The sequence below is a fragment of the Sitodiplosis mosellana genome, unplaced genomic scaffold (assembly GCF_009176505.1).
Source record: "Sitodiplosis mosellana isolate CC-2019 unplaced genomic scaffold, AAFC_SMos_1.0 Smas_scaffold_6197, whole genome shotgun sequence".
NCBI lineage: Eukaryota > Metazoa > Arthropoda > Insecta > Diptera > Cecidomyiidae > Sitodiplosis > Sitodiplosis mosellana.
The window spans coordinates 3,469,744-3,482,901 of NW_022601438.1; the positions used below are offsets into that span (position 1 = coordinate 3,469,744).

Genomic DNA, 13,158 nt, shown 5'->3' on the forward strand with positions numbered 1-13,158 from the left:
GTGTGTGTGTGTGTGTGTGTGTGTGTGTGTGTGTGTGTGTGTGTGTGAGAGGGAGAGAGTGAGCTTGCAAATGTGTGTATGTATGCGAAAGAAAGGAGAGCGTATGCGTATGTGTATTTTTCTTCATTTATTCTTTATGCTATTCTCATTTCCTTTTTTTTTGTTCGATATTAGAAAATACAAGCCACGTCAAGAGCCATCGTTGTCGACATCATCGTTTGATGATGTATAGTTATTTTTGATACGTGCGCACCCATCTGTATGTTAATATCTAGCTATAAATCACATATTATTCATATTATAATAAACAGCATCTCTACCTAAAAATACCGTATATTGTATCCCCATATACATGCAGATAGAGTGTTTGATTTTTTTTTTTTGATTTACCTTGATTTCCGTTGTTCAGTTGTGTTTTTCTCTCTCTACATTTTTACACAATCATTTGACCGTTTCTTTTGCATACAATATATCAAATAACGTAATTCCATATTCCATATCAGTATTTTGTATTTTAAAATTAACGCATCAGATAGTACATGAATTATACTCGTCAATTGATTGATACCAACAAAAACACACACACACACACACACATACCAATTTTATTTCAATGTGAAGAGTTTTTGCGAGTCTTATTACTTTCTATTGTTATCATTTAGTTTGTCATCATCATTTTTTTTTGTGTTGTGTTGATCATTCCAGAAAAAAAAACGGATATAACGAAATAAAGGCAACCTATTGTCGTTTAGTTGCAATTTAGTATTCGATTCAATTTCGATTAACACGTTTTTCCCACCCGAAATTTTTCATTCATGCAACAATTATGAGCTCGTTTTATTGCAATCGATTTGATTATATACACCCGATTAAACCACGTTTGTTTCCCTTTTTTCCTTCCATTTCATTCGTACATAACAATCGAAATTAATGATTCACAAACAACCACCAACACAAAAACAAACAAAATGAAATGAAAAATACAAACTATTTTCGCCTTATCTGAGTTTTGAATTGATTTAATATATTTGTATTTACTACTCTGTGCTACCCTGATTCAATCAATTATTTATTGTTTTTTTTTTTTTTTTTTTTTTCGTTTTGTCGGCCATGATGTTGAGAGTATTTATTGTTTGGGTTTCATTTCGATCTCGATATCTATTTTTTGTTCTTTCTTCAAGTTTCCGTTTGGAACAACTTATGCTGTAAATGATTATATATAAATATACAGATACTTTTTTGCTTGATTATTGTTAGCCTTAGGTCATAAAACTTCTCTTTTGGTTTTGAGTTTTGTGTTGAAATCTCCCCCGTTCTACCACCCACCCACTCACGGTTGCAATTCTTAGGTTGTTGAGTTAAGAGCATTAGTTTTACTTTAGTTTCCATTCCTTTCAATTCGCAATGTTTTTTTCTCTTTCTCTCTTCGTTTGAATTTCAGCTAGATCCGAATTAGCAAAACGATCTATCAAATTGAAAAATTGTCTCACATTTTCTTTTCATTACTATGAATTCCGTTGTGTCACATATGTGGTTTCTATAAAAAAAAAAAACGTTTTTTTCTTTCTGTATCATGCCATTTTTTGTCAACGAAAAAATTCGATTCTCTTCTGTTATAGTTCTACAGTGATTTTTGTACTTCGATCAATTCAATTCAACAAATTTTTTCCCCCAGAATTCAAGCACTTAGAGAGGCTTGAATGCTTTTTTTTTATGTTGATTAAGCACTTGAAGCATTTGAATTTCATTCAGTTTTCAAGTGTCGCAAACACACATACAGACAGTTTAAGTACTGTTTTATTACTTTTCCCATTGAACATTTTTTGGTTTTGAATGGTCATTGAAATTTTAAGTTTTCCAATGGCTTATTTGATCGCAGACTTCGTCACACTTCAACAGAATCAAGGAAAATGCGTCCACACTGAACATATCTCGTTCAAACTGACTGATTGATTAAAATTTATCCAAAAAAATCGGCGAATATAGTTGTATGCATACCTCTCGACTTGATATTATTCGCAATTCATAACCTTAGTTGAAAAATGTAATTTGAAATATTTGTTTTCGCATTAATTTAAGGTCCTTTCATTGCCTTAACATCTTCGTCTCTTTCAGATCGCTTTTTAATCATTACAAAATTTGATCTCATTGTTCACTTAATTTCCTACACACAAATATTCAATGCGATTGTGTGTGTGTGTGTTTATGGAAGAGAAGAAAACAAATTTGGGGATCGTCGAGTACACATTATAATTATATTTTTTTTGTCGAAATTATGTCTTTAGTAGAAATGTGAGTGAGAATACAAGCTTTAGCTTTGCTTTCTCTCTCGTTTTCTCTTTCTTTCACATTCGCTTCCGATGCTTCTGCTCTCTGTCTGTCGCTTTTTGTATTACGTCAATGTTTTTCGACCCGAAAGATAAATGGTATTTTTGGTTTATGGAATGGAAACGAAAAAGTCTGTGCCAGCGCTAAGAAAATGAGTCGAAAAGAGAAAGGCGAAAGAAAGCAATCAAGGAAGCTTGTATTGAATTATATACACACGGCGTGAGCTCTCCTCGGATGTTGTGCAGCAGCACCAGCAGCATCAGCAGCGGTAACGATGGAGCACATACACACCGAGCTTTTACAACATTCATATGCCAATTTTCGACATACTGAGAAAGAGAGAGAGAGAGAGAGAGAGAGAGAGAGAGAGAGAGAGAGAGAGAAAGAGAAAATGATATAAAACGATCCAAGCATAACTATTTAGTGAAGAGAGTAAAGTGAACGTTGCATAAAACCAGAAGAAAGTAAGAGACCAAGCGAGCGCAAGGCATTTCAACGAGGAACTTTGCAATCAATATCCAAGCAGCCCAAAAGTAAATGAATTCAAAGTTTAATGGTTGTAAAATGAAATTAGAAACTGTAGTAGCGAACGAGAGGGGAAGTGAAATTTCACGATCCGATGTTGAGAAGGTTAGAAAATTGATGAAAAAGCAATCTATTATTAATGTTGGTCAGAGTGAGTTCCGCATGGTATACATGAAATGGACACTCGGAAATCATAGCTTCCACCTCTCTTCTATTCTTCTTCGCCACTCGCTCACAACCTACACCGTCAAAAAAATCACAAGGAATACGTCCAAATTGGAAAAAAAAATTTGACCCAACAAATGTGCGGTCGTGTCCTGTGGAATTATACACATAAACGAAAATGTGGTGAAACATAGAGCAAAACAAATCGGAGAGATGAAAATAATTCAAACTGAGAAGAAAAGTTCTAGTTATTTTACCACCAAAGTAACGTTACAGCCTTGCCAATGAGATGAGATTGCATTGATGGGTTGCACACATTTTGGGGGAGCATGAGAGGTCAGGACGCGTCAGAAAATATACGATTTTCGTGTATGCCATCATTGGTTCTAGTATTCTTTTGCACACTCGTTTGCTCTCCGCTTTCGATGTTGATGCTACTGCCACTGCTGATGATGATGATGGTTGAAGCGCGTTTTGCGAAAACTATATCTGAATCATTGACGTTGAAAATTTCGTGCATATTGCATATTTTATGGGGGTAGAACGTCATACGCGCGGGCGCACATTTCCATATCATTCGCATTTCGCTGAGTACGATTATGATGACGACGATGACATCGTTGTCGTCGTCGACGAAAATAATGTGTATGACACCCAGATACATGTTTTACAACAGTGGCAAAACAGAATTTTCGAAAAAGAAGAGAGAGAAAAATAGAGGGAAAAAAAATCGGCGGAGAGAATTATTTTCAACACGTTATACGTATCGTATGCTCGACGCGCAGCCAGTAGATTAAGTGTGATATGTAGCTTGAACAGTGTCAAGCGAAAATCTGCATATATCATAATTGTGCAACACATCTATGGCGGATGTGTGTGTGTGTGTGTGTGATTTAGTGGGTGCCTTCATGCACTGCCTTCACTCTTCACATACGTGTTCGCGTGTTTTGAGATTGTTGATGTTTGCATTTGTGTGTTGGCTTGTCTTGTTACTTTCTCAAGTATTCCATTTGACATAAGTTAGTTTGAGGATATTTCGCTCTTTTTATTTCTGTTGTTGCACATAAAGCGCGCACATTTCTGACATTTAGATATATAATTACACAAATAATTAATGCGAAATACTTTCACTCCACACCAGATGCAGATTGTGTATTTCTTGTGTTTGTTTGCATTTCCTTATCTTAACAAATGCAGATGAAAGTATGTCAAATGAAATGAAGAAAGTTGATGTCGGCCACATTTCTCACTTTCACTCTCTCACTCACTCACATATACATACCGACTTCCAACGACAGCAAACGATATGCATAAATGGCACAAATATCATTCGAAGGCAAAATTGTCAGAGTTTTTGCGTGTTTATATTCTTTTATTCCTTTGAGAGAGAGGAAGAGGGAGAGCGACAGAAGACCAATTAAAAGTTTGATTTTGTAATGGAAATTTGTAATCAAAAATATGAGATTTTGTAGCAATATTTGAATTGGTGTGCGTGTTGTGTCAGATGGATGCAGAAATTGTCAAAATGATTGGCAATGACAATTTTTCGAATTTAATTTCATCCGCCTTTGAAAATGACGAATAAAATGAATACAAATTATTCAATTTTCATTTTATCGTGGCTGTCGCCAAGCGTGCTCCATTCAATATAAATGATATCTCGTCCAGATACTTTCCAATCTGCTGCACCAAAATAATTTTTGCAATCGTATAAACACCAACAGTTTATGCAAGTGAAAAATGGCAACGGCTTTCGACTTACACTCTCTCTCTCTCTCTCTCTCTCTCTCTCTCTCTTTCTGTCTCTATTGGGCGATTTTTGCTCTGAATTCGTTCTTTTGAATGCTTTATTCGGTTGTGTTATATCCTCTTTCGATGACATGATTCGGAACAGCAATGAGCAGAAATCATATTCATGGCACTTCTTTTCCACTGACCTAAAAAAACACATATTCTGCGAACGTTGAAATGATCATTTCGAACCCGACTCGTACATTGTATTACACACATCTGTGCGCTGTTTCTCTCAAATAGAGTTGAAAAAGAGAAATGAGAAGCAGCAAAAGTGAAAAAAAAACAAAAAAGGTGAATATAGGCGAATGGATTGTGCCTTTCATTGATGTCATGTCCATGCCGCAATTGTGTATTATGCTCGTGTGCAGTTTACATTACAAGCTCTGTCATTCACACACACACAGAAAGAGACAAACAGCAAACCGAATATGTGTGTATGTGTGTGTGTGAGAGAGAAAGAGAAGGATAGAAAAGTAAAGGCGAAGCAGGTTCATTTTTTTTGCTCTGTCTCTGTTTCTCACTTATTGCACCGGCCGCATACAGACCCGTGTCTTTCATGTATCATCCTTTTATCTGAATGCTGCTATCCTGTGGGACATACATAAATAAAGGAAATCATAGCATAACATAGCACTACGGTCATAAGTCGCGAGTTTCGTTTTGTTTGAAATGTCCAAATCACTGCAGCGCATTAGTTTCACAGCATTTTTTTTCTCTCTGCTTGCGAGTACTACTTGTTTGTTTCGCCGGCCCATAGAAATTTACCGAGCATATGTAACATAATTACGATTTAATTGAAGAAGAAGTAGAAGTGGAAATGCGCGGCCAGTTTTATATCGCCGGGCGTTGCCTGTATGCGAACTATGGTAATATGAACATAATCGACATTTTCATCGTCAAAGTCCATAAACGTGCATTTTCAGTCCAACCTAATCGCACCGCATCAGTGCAAGCACAAAAAATGGTCTCATCGGCATGGTGCACCCGATCGTGTCATGAATTGAACAAACTGACCAATGCAGAAAAGTGGAATAATTTGCTTAAAATGATATTACACCGAGCTCGTGGCTATTTCTCTCTCTCTCTCTCTCTCTCTCTCTCTCTCTCTCGATCGCGATGAAATTTATATGCGGTGCAAATGATGGAAAATATTCTGTTATGAAAAATCAGTCAGTGCCAATGTTGATTCTAAATCTCCCTCGCGCGCGCTCTATGCGTATGTGTAGTCACTCGCTGACGGTCTCTGTGGTCGCAATGAAATTTCAACGGGAAAGGTAGTAAATTTATACCGAAAAAACACACTGAACGGAATAAAAACGGCAATTTCCTGTATTGAAAATTCTGCTCTGGTAATGTGATAACCTTATGTCGCATGATTTTTCTTCAGTTGTTCCATTTTCTCTAACATATACACACAGAAAAGAATCCCCGGAAATTTAAGGTGTTCGCCGTAAAATTTGACATTTATATATAAATTTCTATGTACATTTTACCGGCAACACTTGAATTTTCCGGGCGATTCCGGGTGGCAAGTGTTGCCGGTAAAATGTATATAGAAATTTATATATAAATGTCAAATTTTACGGCGAACACCCAAAATTTCCGGGGATTCTTTTCTGTGTGTATTCGATGAACGCCATATTTGAATGATATGGTTCACACATGAACAGGGCAACCAAAAATATTTATGAAAAAACTCGAAATATTTATTTATTTATGCACGATAACACGGCGAAATATTTACGTAATATTTACGATAAAATGATCGAAATATTTTCGATAAAGCTAAAAATCGCCAAAATATTTACGAAAAAATTTTCGGACATATTTTTGGAAAAAATTGAAAATTTAAAAAAAGTTCGATTTTCTAATCACAAATTTTAGAAGAAAAAAAAAGTCGTAAAATATTCATTTTTGATGAAAATCAACTGAAATTATGTACGAAAAATGCCAAAACCTTTAAAATATTTTCGAAAAACTCAAAAATGCTAAAATATTTATTTAAATATTTTTTATTTAAATAAATATTTTTGGTTTCCCTGCACCGCAGCTGACATATTGCGTTGCTCCTCGTGGGTTTTCGATACATCTCTCAAACCGTCACAATGACATTACAATCCAAAGACTAAAACAACCTTCGAGTATATATAGATAATGAATTTTTTTCCGTATCTTTTCTTTTCACCCTCTCCATTTTATAAAACATACGTTGCAATTGAATGGTATCACTTTTTCGGTTGGCTTTTTTAACATTTACGTATTTTATCTTCTGATTTATTTTTCCTACAATGAATAATTAATTATTGATATTCGAATAACGAGAAAAGAAGAAGAAGAAGAAGAAGAAGAAGTGAATAAAGAGTATTTTTTTATTCATGGAACGCTGGCGATGGGATAACACGTATGTAATTTATTGATTGAAAGCAAAACAAATAGTAACACCCGAACTACTCAGAAAGAACATTCATCAATTTTTTATTATATTTATGGTTAAGTTTCACAAATCAAACACTTTGTTGTTTCTTTTTTTGAATACCGATCTAAACATTTTTAGACAAAATCGATACATAATTAGTGTTTTGGTTTTGAATTTGAACTAACAGAAACTTTTACCCAATTGGTAGCCACGCTGAAAAGTACACATTAGATTGTCATACATTGAGTTTAATGTTTTAATTTTCCTTTGTTTCATTATTGGACATACGATACATGCAAAGTGTGATAATAGACAATTGACTATTTTTATATGTTGAACAAAAACAGAATTATGCATCGGCGCCCGTAATGTACACAATATGTTACAAATGCCGATGGCATGCTTCTGTTTTCGGTTTTTCGAACGATTGATTTGGTTTTCTTCCTCAACTTACAACGTTATTTTTACAACAATTCACACAGCAGAACTAAACACCTCTGTGTGGAACTCACGCTGTGTGTGAGAAAGATTCAATGAACTCAAACACTCAAGTCAAATGCTGATAAAATCGAATAACAAAATCTTGACGTGTTTCTTTTCCCTTTAAGTATTAATAATGAGAATGATGCGCGCTAAATTGTGAATTAATGAGGTGCAAAATATACGCGAAATTGATGTTTATCTCAAGGGGATTAAGAATAAGAAAAAGAAAAAACTTCAATTTCACGGGTATTTTGCGTTTGGCTATTTAATAGTATATCGTCTGCAATGTAATTTACGCGTATATTTTCTTTAATCATATAGTATATATGTATATCATGCCCATATCTTACGTGAAATCAACATTGAATATTGGCCGTTGAGTCAATTGAATTAACTGTTTACTGATTCAATCCGGCCATTTTTTAATGCTCCTTTTACGTGCTTTTTATGCTTTTATGCAATAATTGAGCAATCAATCTATAATTAAACTAATCGGCTCTAAATTGCATTTTCAAGTATAAAAGCCATTAACTACTTCTTCCAATCCATTGGAATGTCTTCAAGTGAACAACAACGAAAAACAATCGCAACACCCTTAGCTTGCTGCTGAGCATCGTCACAAGATAATTGTTGTAATTATATTATGTTCAAAGCACAGCAAACCTAGAAATAAAAAAAAGCAAAATATCGCATGAATCATCAAAAAAGGGAAGAAAGTGAACGATTAAAGCGTAATAAATAGCAAATCATAAAAAATCATTTACCAAATGGAAAAAAAATATTGTACATAGAAGAAGCGCAGAAAAGAAAAAGAAACGAAACAAATTCGAAATATTGAAAGCAACGTTTTTATAACTTCAATTCAAACTATCCTTCAACTTCAACTCTTCGTTCGCTGATTTCACTTTCTTATTCTATTTCCATTCTGTGTCTCACTCGTTTTATCGTGTTATAACATTACACCGTTCCGTTGTATTTATTTTTCCTTGTCTTCTCCCTCAAAAAAAAAAAAACTCTCTGTGTATTTGTTTTTGTCTTATCATTCCTACTGACTTGCCTTGGATTATTATTGTGTCGATGTGTTTGTTGTTGTTGCTGTTGTCTTCTTTCCACTTTTTCATGAAAATAGATTTTTCATTCCTTTTATTTTCCACTTTTATGCAGAGCCCCGTTCTCACAGCGCGCTTGATGCGTTTCGGTTCTGTGTTTTCTTGCCCATTCTCTATAAATGTGGATTGAATCCAGTGTGCGCGCCAGGCTATTATTCTGTTTTTTTTTTCACCCTCTCACGCTCCTCTTCATTCATTCGTTCGTTCTGTTGCCTATCTCTATTCCATTTATCGAATCGTTAGCGGCACTTTTTTGCGTTATTTATGCCGTGACGTTTTGTTGAAAGATCAAATTGTATACACAATAACAACGACGAATATGAGGGTTCCATCCCCATGGCTCGTTTTCTACACATCAAATGCTTTTTCATTTTATGAACATCGAATTAATCTCATTGAGTTCACGTACTTTCAACAACCACTCACGCTCGCTACCCACCCTTTCTCTCTGCCTTGTGCCTTCTCATTCATGTTTTTATGGCGTTAGGCATACAAGATCAACCATCCAACCAAACAAACAAACGAAAAATATTTTGCAAATTGCACATCGACCGAATCAAATGAAAATCGCGTACGAACACGAGAAAACATTCGAATTGCACAGATGAGTATTAATGACCCACTCGAAAAAAAAACCACAAAAACAACAGCAATAGCAGACGATAAAGCGGTTCACATTTAAAAACACACACACACACACACACCAACAAAAACACAAACAACACACACTTCCAAGGTCAACGCATTGTGCGTTTTCAAATCATTCATTGACGTCATTTTCTTATGTATCCACACAAGTTCAGTGATATCAGCGACAACAACGACGATGACGCGTGTATCTGTTATTTTTCTTCTTTTTTCGCTTGTTTCTTTTTCAGCCTATTGACCTATGCTGTAGCAACAAAACGCTTGATTTAAATTAACCCTTGGACGATCTCATGATCGGATGGAATGAAAAGTGATGTCGTCGGGCAAAGTTTCTCCCAATCAAAGAGACAAAATGAATATCGTATTCATTGATATACGAACCGATTTGTTCCTTATTTTAAGGAGTATGATTCTCTAATATTTTACTTATTCTTTGGATAAATACTTATGAATTCAAAAAAATGTTGTTCCCTCCTGTTTGAACATGGACAAATGAAAAAGAAGAGCGATTATCCTCACTTAATGTAAGAATGATTTTCTTGGTTTGATTCCCACGCATCTATGGATTCAATTGATTTATTTAGATAGATAAATTTTAAGAGAATAGAAAAAGAATAACTAGCATTTGTTTTCGCATTTTTGGACGGAAAAAACTCGATATTTGTTTGATGTCCAAATGCAATGATGATGATGATTCGTTTTTTTTTGTTGTTATTTTTGACTCGAAGACTTGAGTGTCTTTTGGTTTCTACCGTTGTGCGTGTGCGTTTGGTAAAGTTGCTTCACTCAGCACTAGCTCCAGCTATGCTGCAGATCGCACATATTCATCAGACAAATATCAATATGTTGGTTTGAAATTGGGCCAGATACGTGGTCGGCCAACCTTGCCCGCTTTGCATTTGAAAAATCTGAAATATGTAACAACTTCAATGCCTAATTATTATCGATTTATTTTTGGACATTTTACATATTAAAATGTGTTTTTGTTAATGTATCGTTATAATTTCGTTTTATTCAAAGTGATCGCACATCAGAGCGAAGGACTCTACCCTATGTGCGTTGGAAGGTTAAAGTTTAACTTATCGCTATCGAGCATTGTTAATTTTTTTTTTCGTTCTCGATTCTGGAATTTAGATTAATGGCAAAATACTTCACATAAACGGTATCAATGTGCGTAAATTGATATCAAGTTAATTTCCTTTTGTTTTTGTTTTTCAAGCCACAATGTTTCTTGAAGGTATTATTCCCTTCGCAAATGCGAAAGATGAAACGACGAATGATTTCACGATTTGTGCATCGTATTTTATTTCCAGTTTTAAGTTACAATACTTGATTTTAGTTGGCTGCACCAAGTGCGGCGTAGCCCGAGTGTCAGTGACATAACAAAACGACGACGACGACGACAATTTAAAAAGACGTGTTGATTGTTCATTTCATTTGTTACAGTTAACAAATTAAGAGAAAAACAAAAAAAGAACCACCACCACCACAACCGGTCATAAAACCACACAAACACACAAAACCAACCAACCAATCCGTGTCCAGACCATGTATAGTATGTTCTCAAAATTATGTGTTTTCCAGGTCCTCCAGTGGAAGTTGGCGTCACAATGTATGTGCTGTCGATCAGTTCCGTTTCCGAAGTTCTTATGGTACATACCTATCTCTCTTTCTCTCTTCTCTCATTTAAACCAAAAAAAAAAAATTAGACAAATTTATCAAACCAAAAAAAAAAAAGAAAAAAATTACCAGCCCAAAAATAACAAACCATTTTGCGTTTTATTATTTATCTAACCTATTGTCGTAAATGCAACTATAACATACTGTTTTACGTACAAACCTCTGAATACAAAACCATTTTGAATGTCTATGAAGTAATGTGTTTAAGATTTTGAAATCAAACTGCATAAGTAATGGAATACAGCAGCGAATATTAACTGCAGCATTTCGGATTTTGATCGTGTGTCGTGTTCGAGTAAATGTCTATTCGATGGCCAATTGTTCTTAATTTTTCGTACGCGATTGATTGATTGATTGTTGCTCTCTGTCACATAGCTTCCGTTTGTTTTTATTTTTTCTTCCTTTCTGAATAAAGAGAAGTGAGTAGTAATACACGCATCAATTGTTCTTCCCATTGATTATTCTTGTTCGATTAATCATATTAATCATATAATTGCCCTGCATCAATAATGCAAGTGCGATCGCATTAGACCTTTACCAATTCGACATTCGATTGATATCCGTGTGAAAATACGGTTTAATTTATAGTCTCTCTTTGTTTTATGTCACCATTTTATTTATTAAGAGCTGACTGGAAACAAAAGAAAACCAAAAAAAAAAAAAAAAATAAACTGCAACAACTCCAAAAGCCAAACAGCATCCAAACATAAAACCACAAAGACCATACATATTTGTCTATGAGAATATGTACTATGATTAAGCGTGTTGATATTATCATTAATTTTACATGTCTGTATTTATTCATTGAATATTTTCTCTGGGTACAAAGTTCGTCGTATTCGGTTCATTTTTTTTCCATTCGAACGATCGCTCTCTCTCTCTCTCTCTCTTTTTTCTCTCTTTCTCACACATTTTTCTTTTCATCTACAACAATTTTCTGTTTCCATATTGCCACAAATCATTTTATATTGCTCTTCTTGTGTTCGAATCAGTTTTGTTTGGTGCCATGCATAACAAGCTATTTGGAAATTGACTACCCACTATTGTACTTGTTTTGAGTATTTGTTGTCAATGTTGTGTCATTTTTTTTTCTATTCCTGTTTGGGTTTTTATACTTTTAGTTATCTAATTTTTTTCCGTTAAATTTTTGTTTTTGTGGAAAATTACAAATGAAAAACCAATTCACGCAGTTGCATTTTTTATTTCACTATTAATTTTTCTTCCGTTGCCCTTCTTCATAGCATATCTATGGGAGAGATAGATATAATTTAACTTCTTCGGTTTTTCTGTCATTTCAAGTCGTTCTTCTGCTACTTCCGGAAAACTCGGCTAAGAAACAAATTGTAAACGGATGAGCTTGGATGTTTTATATAAATAAAGTGTGTCCTCTATGTGTGAGTTTTGCAATGCATGTGGCAAAAACGCGTCAATCTTCAATTCTTACAGACATACGCACATCAAATGTCATTTTGCGTACACCACTTACACACATCCAACAAATATAAGTATATATGGCCTAATTTTTTTCCTCCTCGAAATGATTCCTTCACGGTTTCATTTTAAAGATAATCCAAGAGCCAATTCCCTTTTTTTGCTGAGTTAAAGCATACTAATAGAAAACTTGTTACTATGTTCAATAGAACAAAAACACGACTGGGGCCAAAAAGCATAGCACAAACATTAAAAAAAAAACACACACACACACCGAATATATCAGAACATCCGTAGAAATAAGAACGGCTTGATATTTCTATTCATATAGCAAGTTGATTACACAATGTATAGAAATTCAAATCTAAATCGTTGCCATATTATTTTTGCATACGAAAATCGTGGTGCGATGAAAAGAAACGAAAAATTGTTTGTTAACTAAAGTGCAGACACAAATTTTTCCATCCAATCACACACATACATACACATCATTCATGTTTCTATGTGGAGCGAAATGAAAATTCGATTTAGACTTTTGTTGTGACTTCGATCCTATACATATATTGTTGAGAAGAAAAA

General features: G+C 34.5%; 1 protein-coding gene across 6 annotated transcripts in view; it reads left to right on the forward strand.

Moving 5' to 3' along the window:
• The window catches only part of LOC129577290 (gamma-aminobutyric acid receptor subunit beta), a 96,991-nt gene that overhangs the window by 19,291 nt on the left and 64,542 nt on the right, over positions 1–13,158 (forward strand). For 2 of the 6 annotated variants that reach the window (XM_055464070.1, XM_055464064.1), the window contains exon 4: positions 11,053–11,120. The exons of the other annotated variants lie outside the window; for them this stretch is intronic. In XM_055464070.1, coding sequence (XP_055320045.1) covers positions 11,053–11,120 — 68 coding nt within the window. The remainder of the gene's footprint in view (positions 1–11,052; positions 11,121–13,158) is intronic. 6 annotated transcript variants of the gene reach the window in all.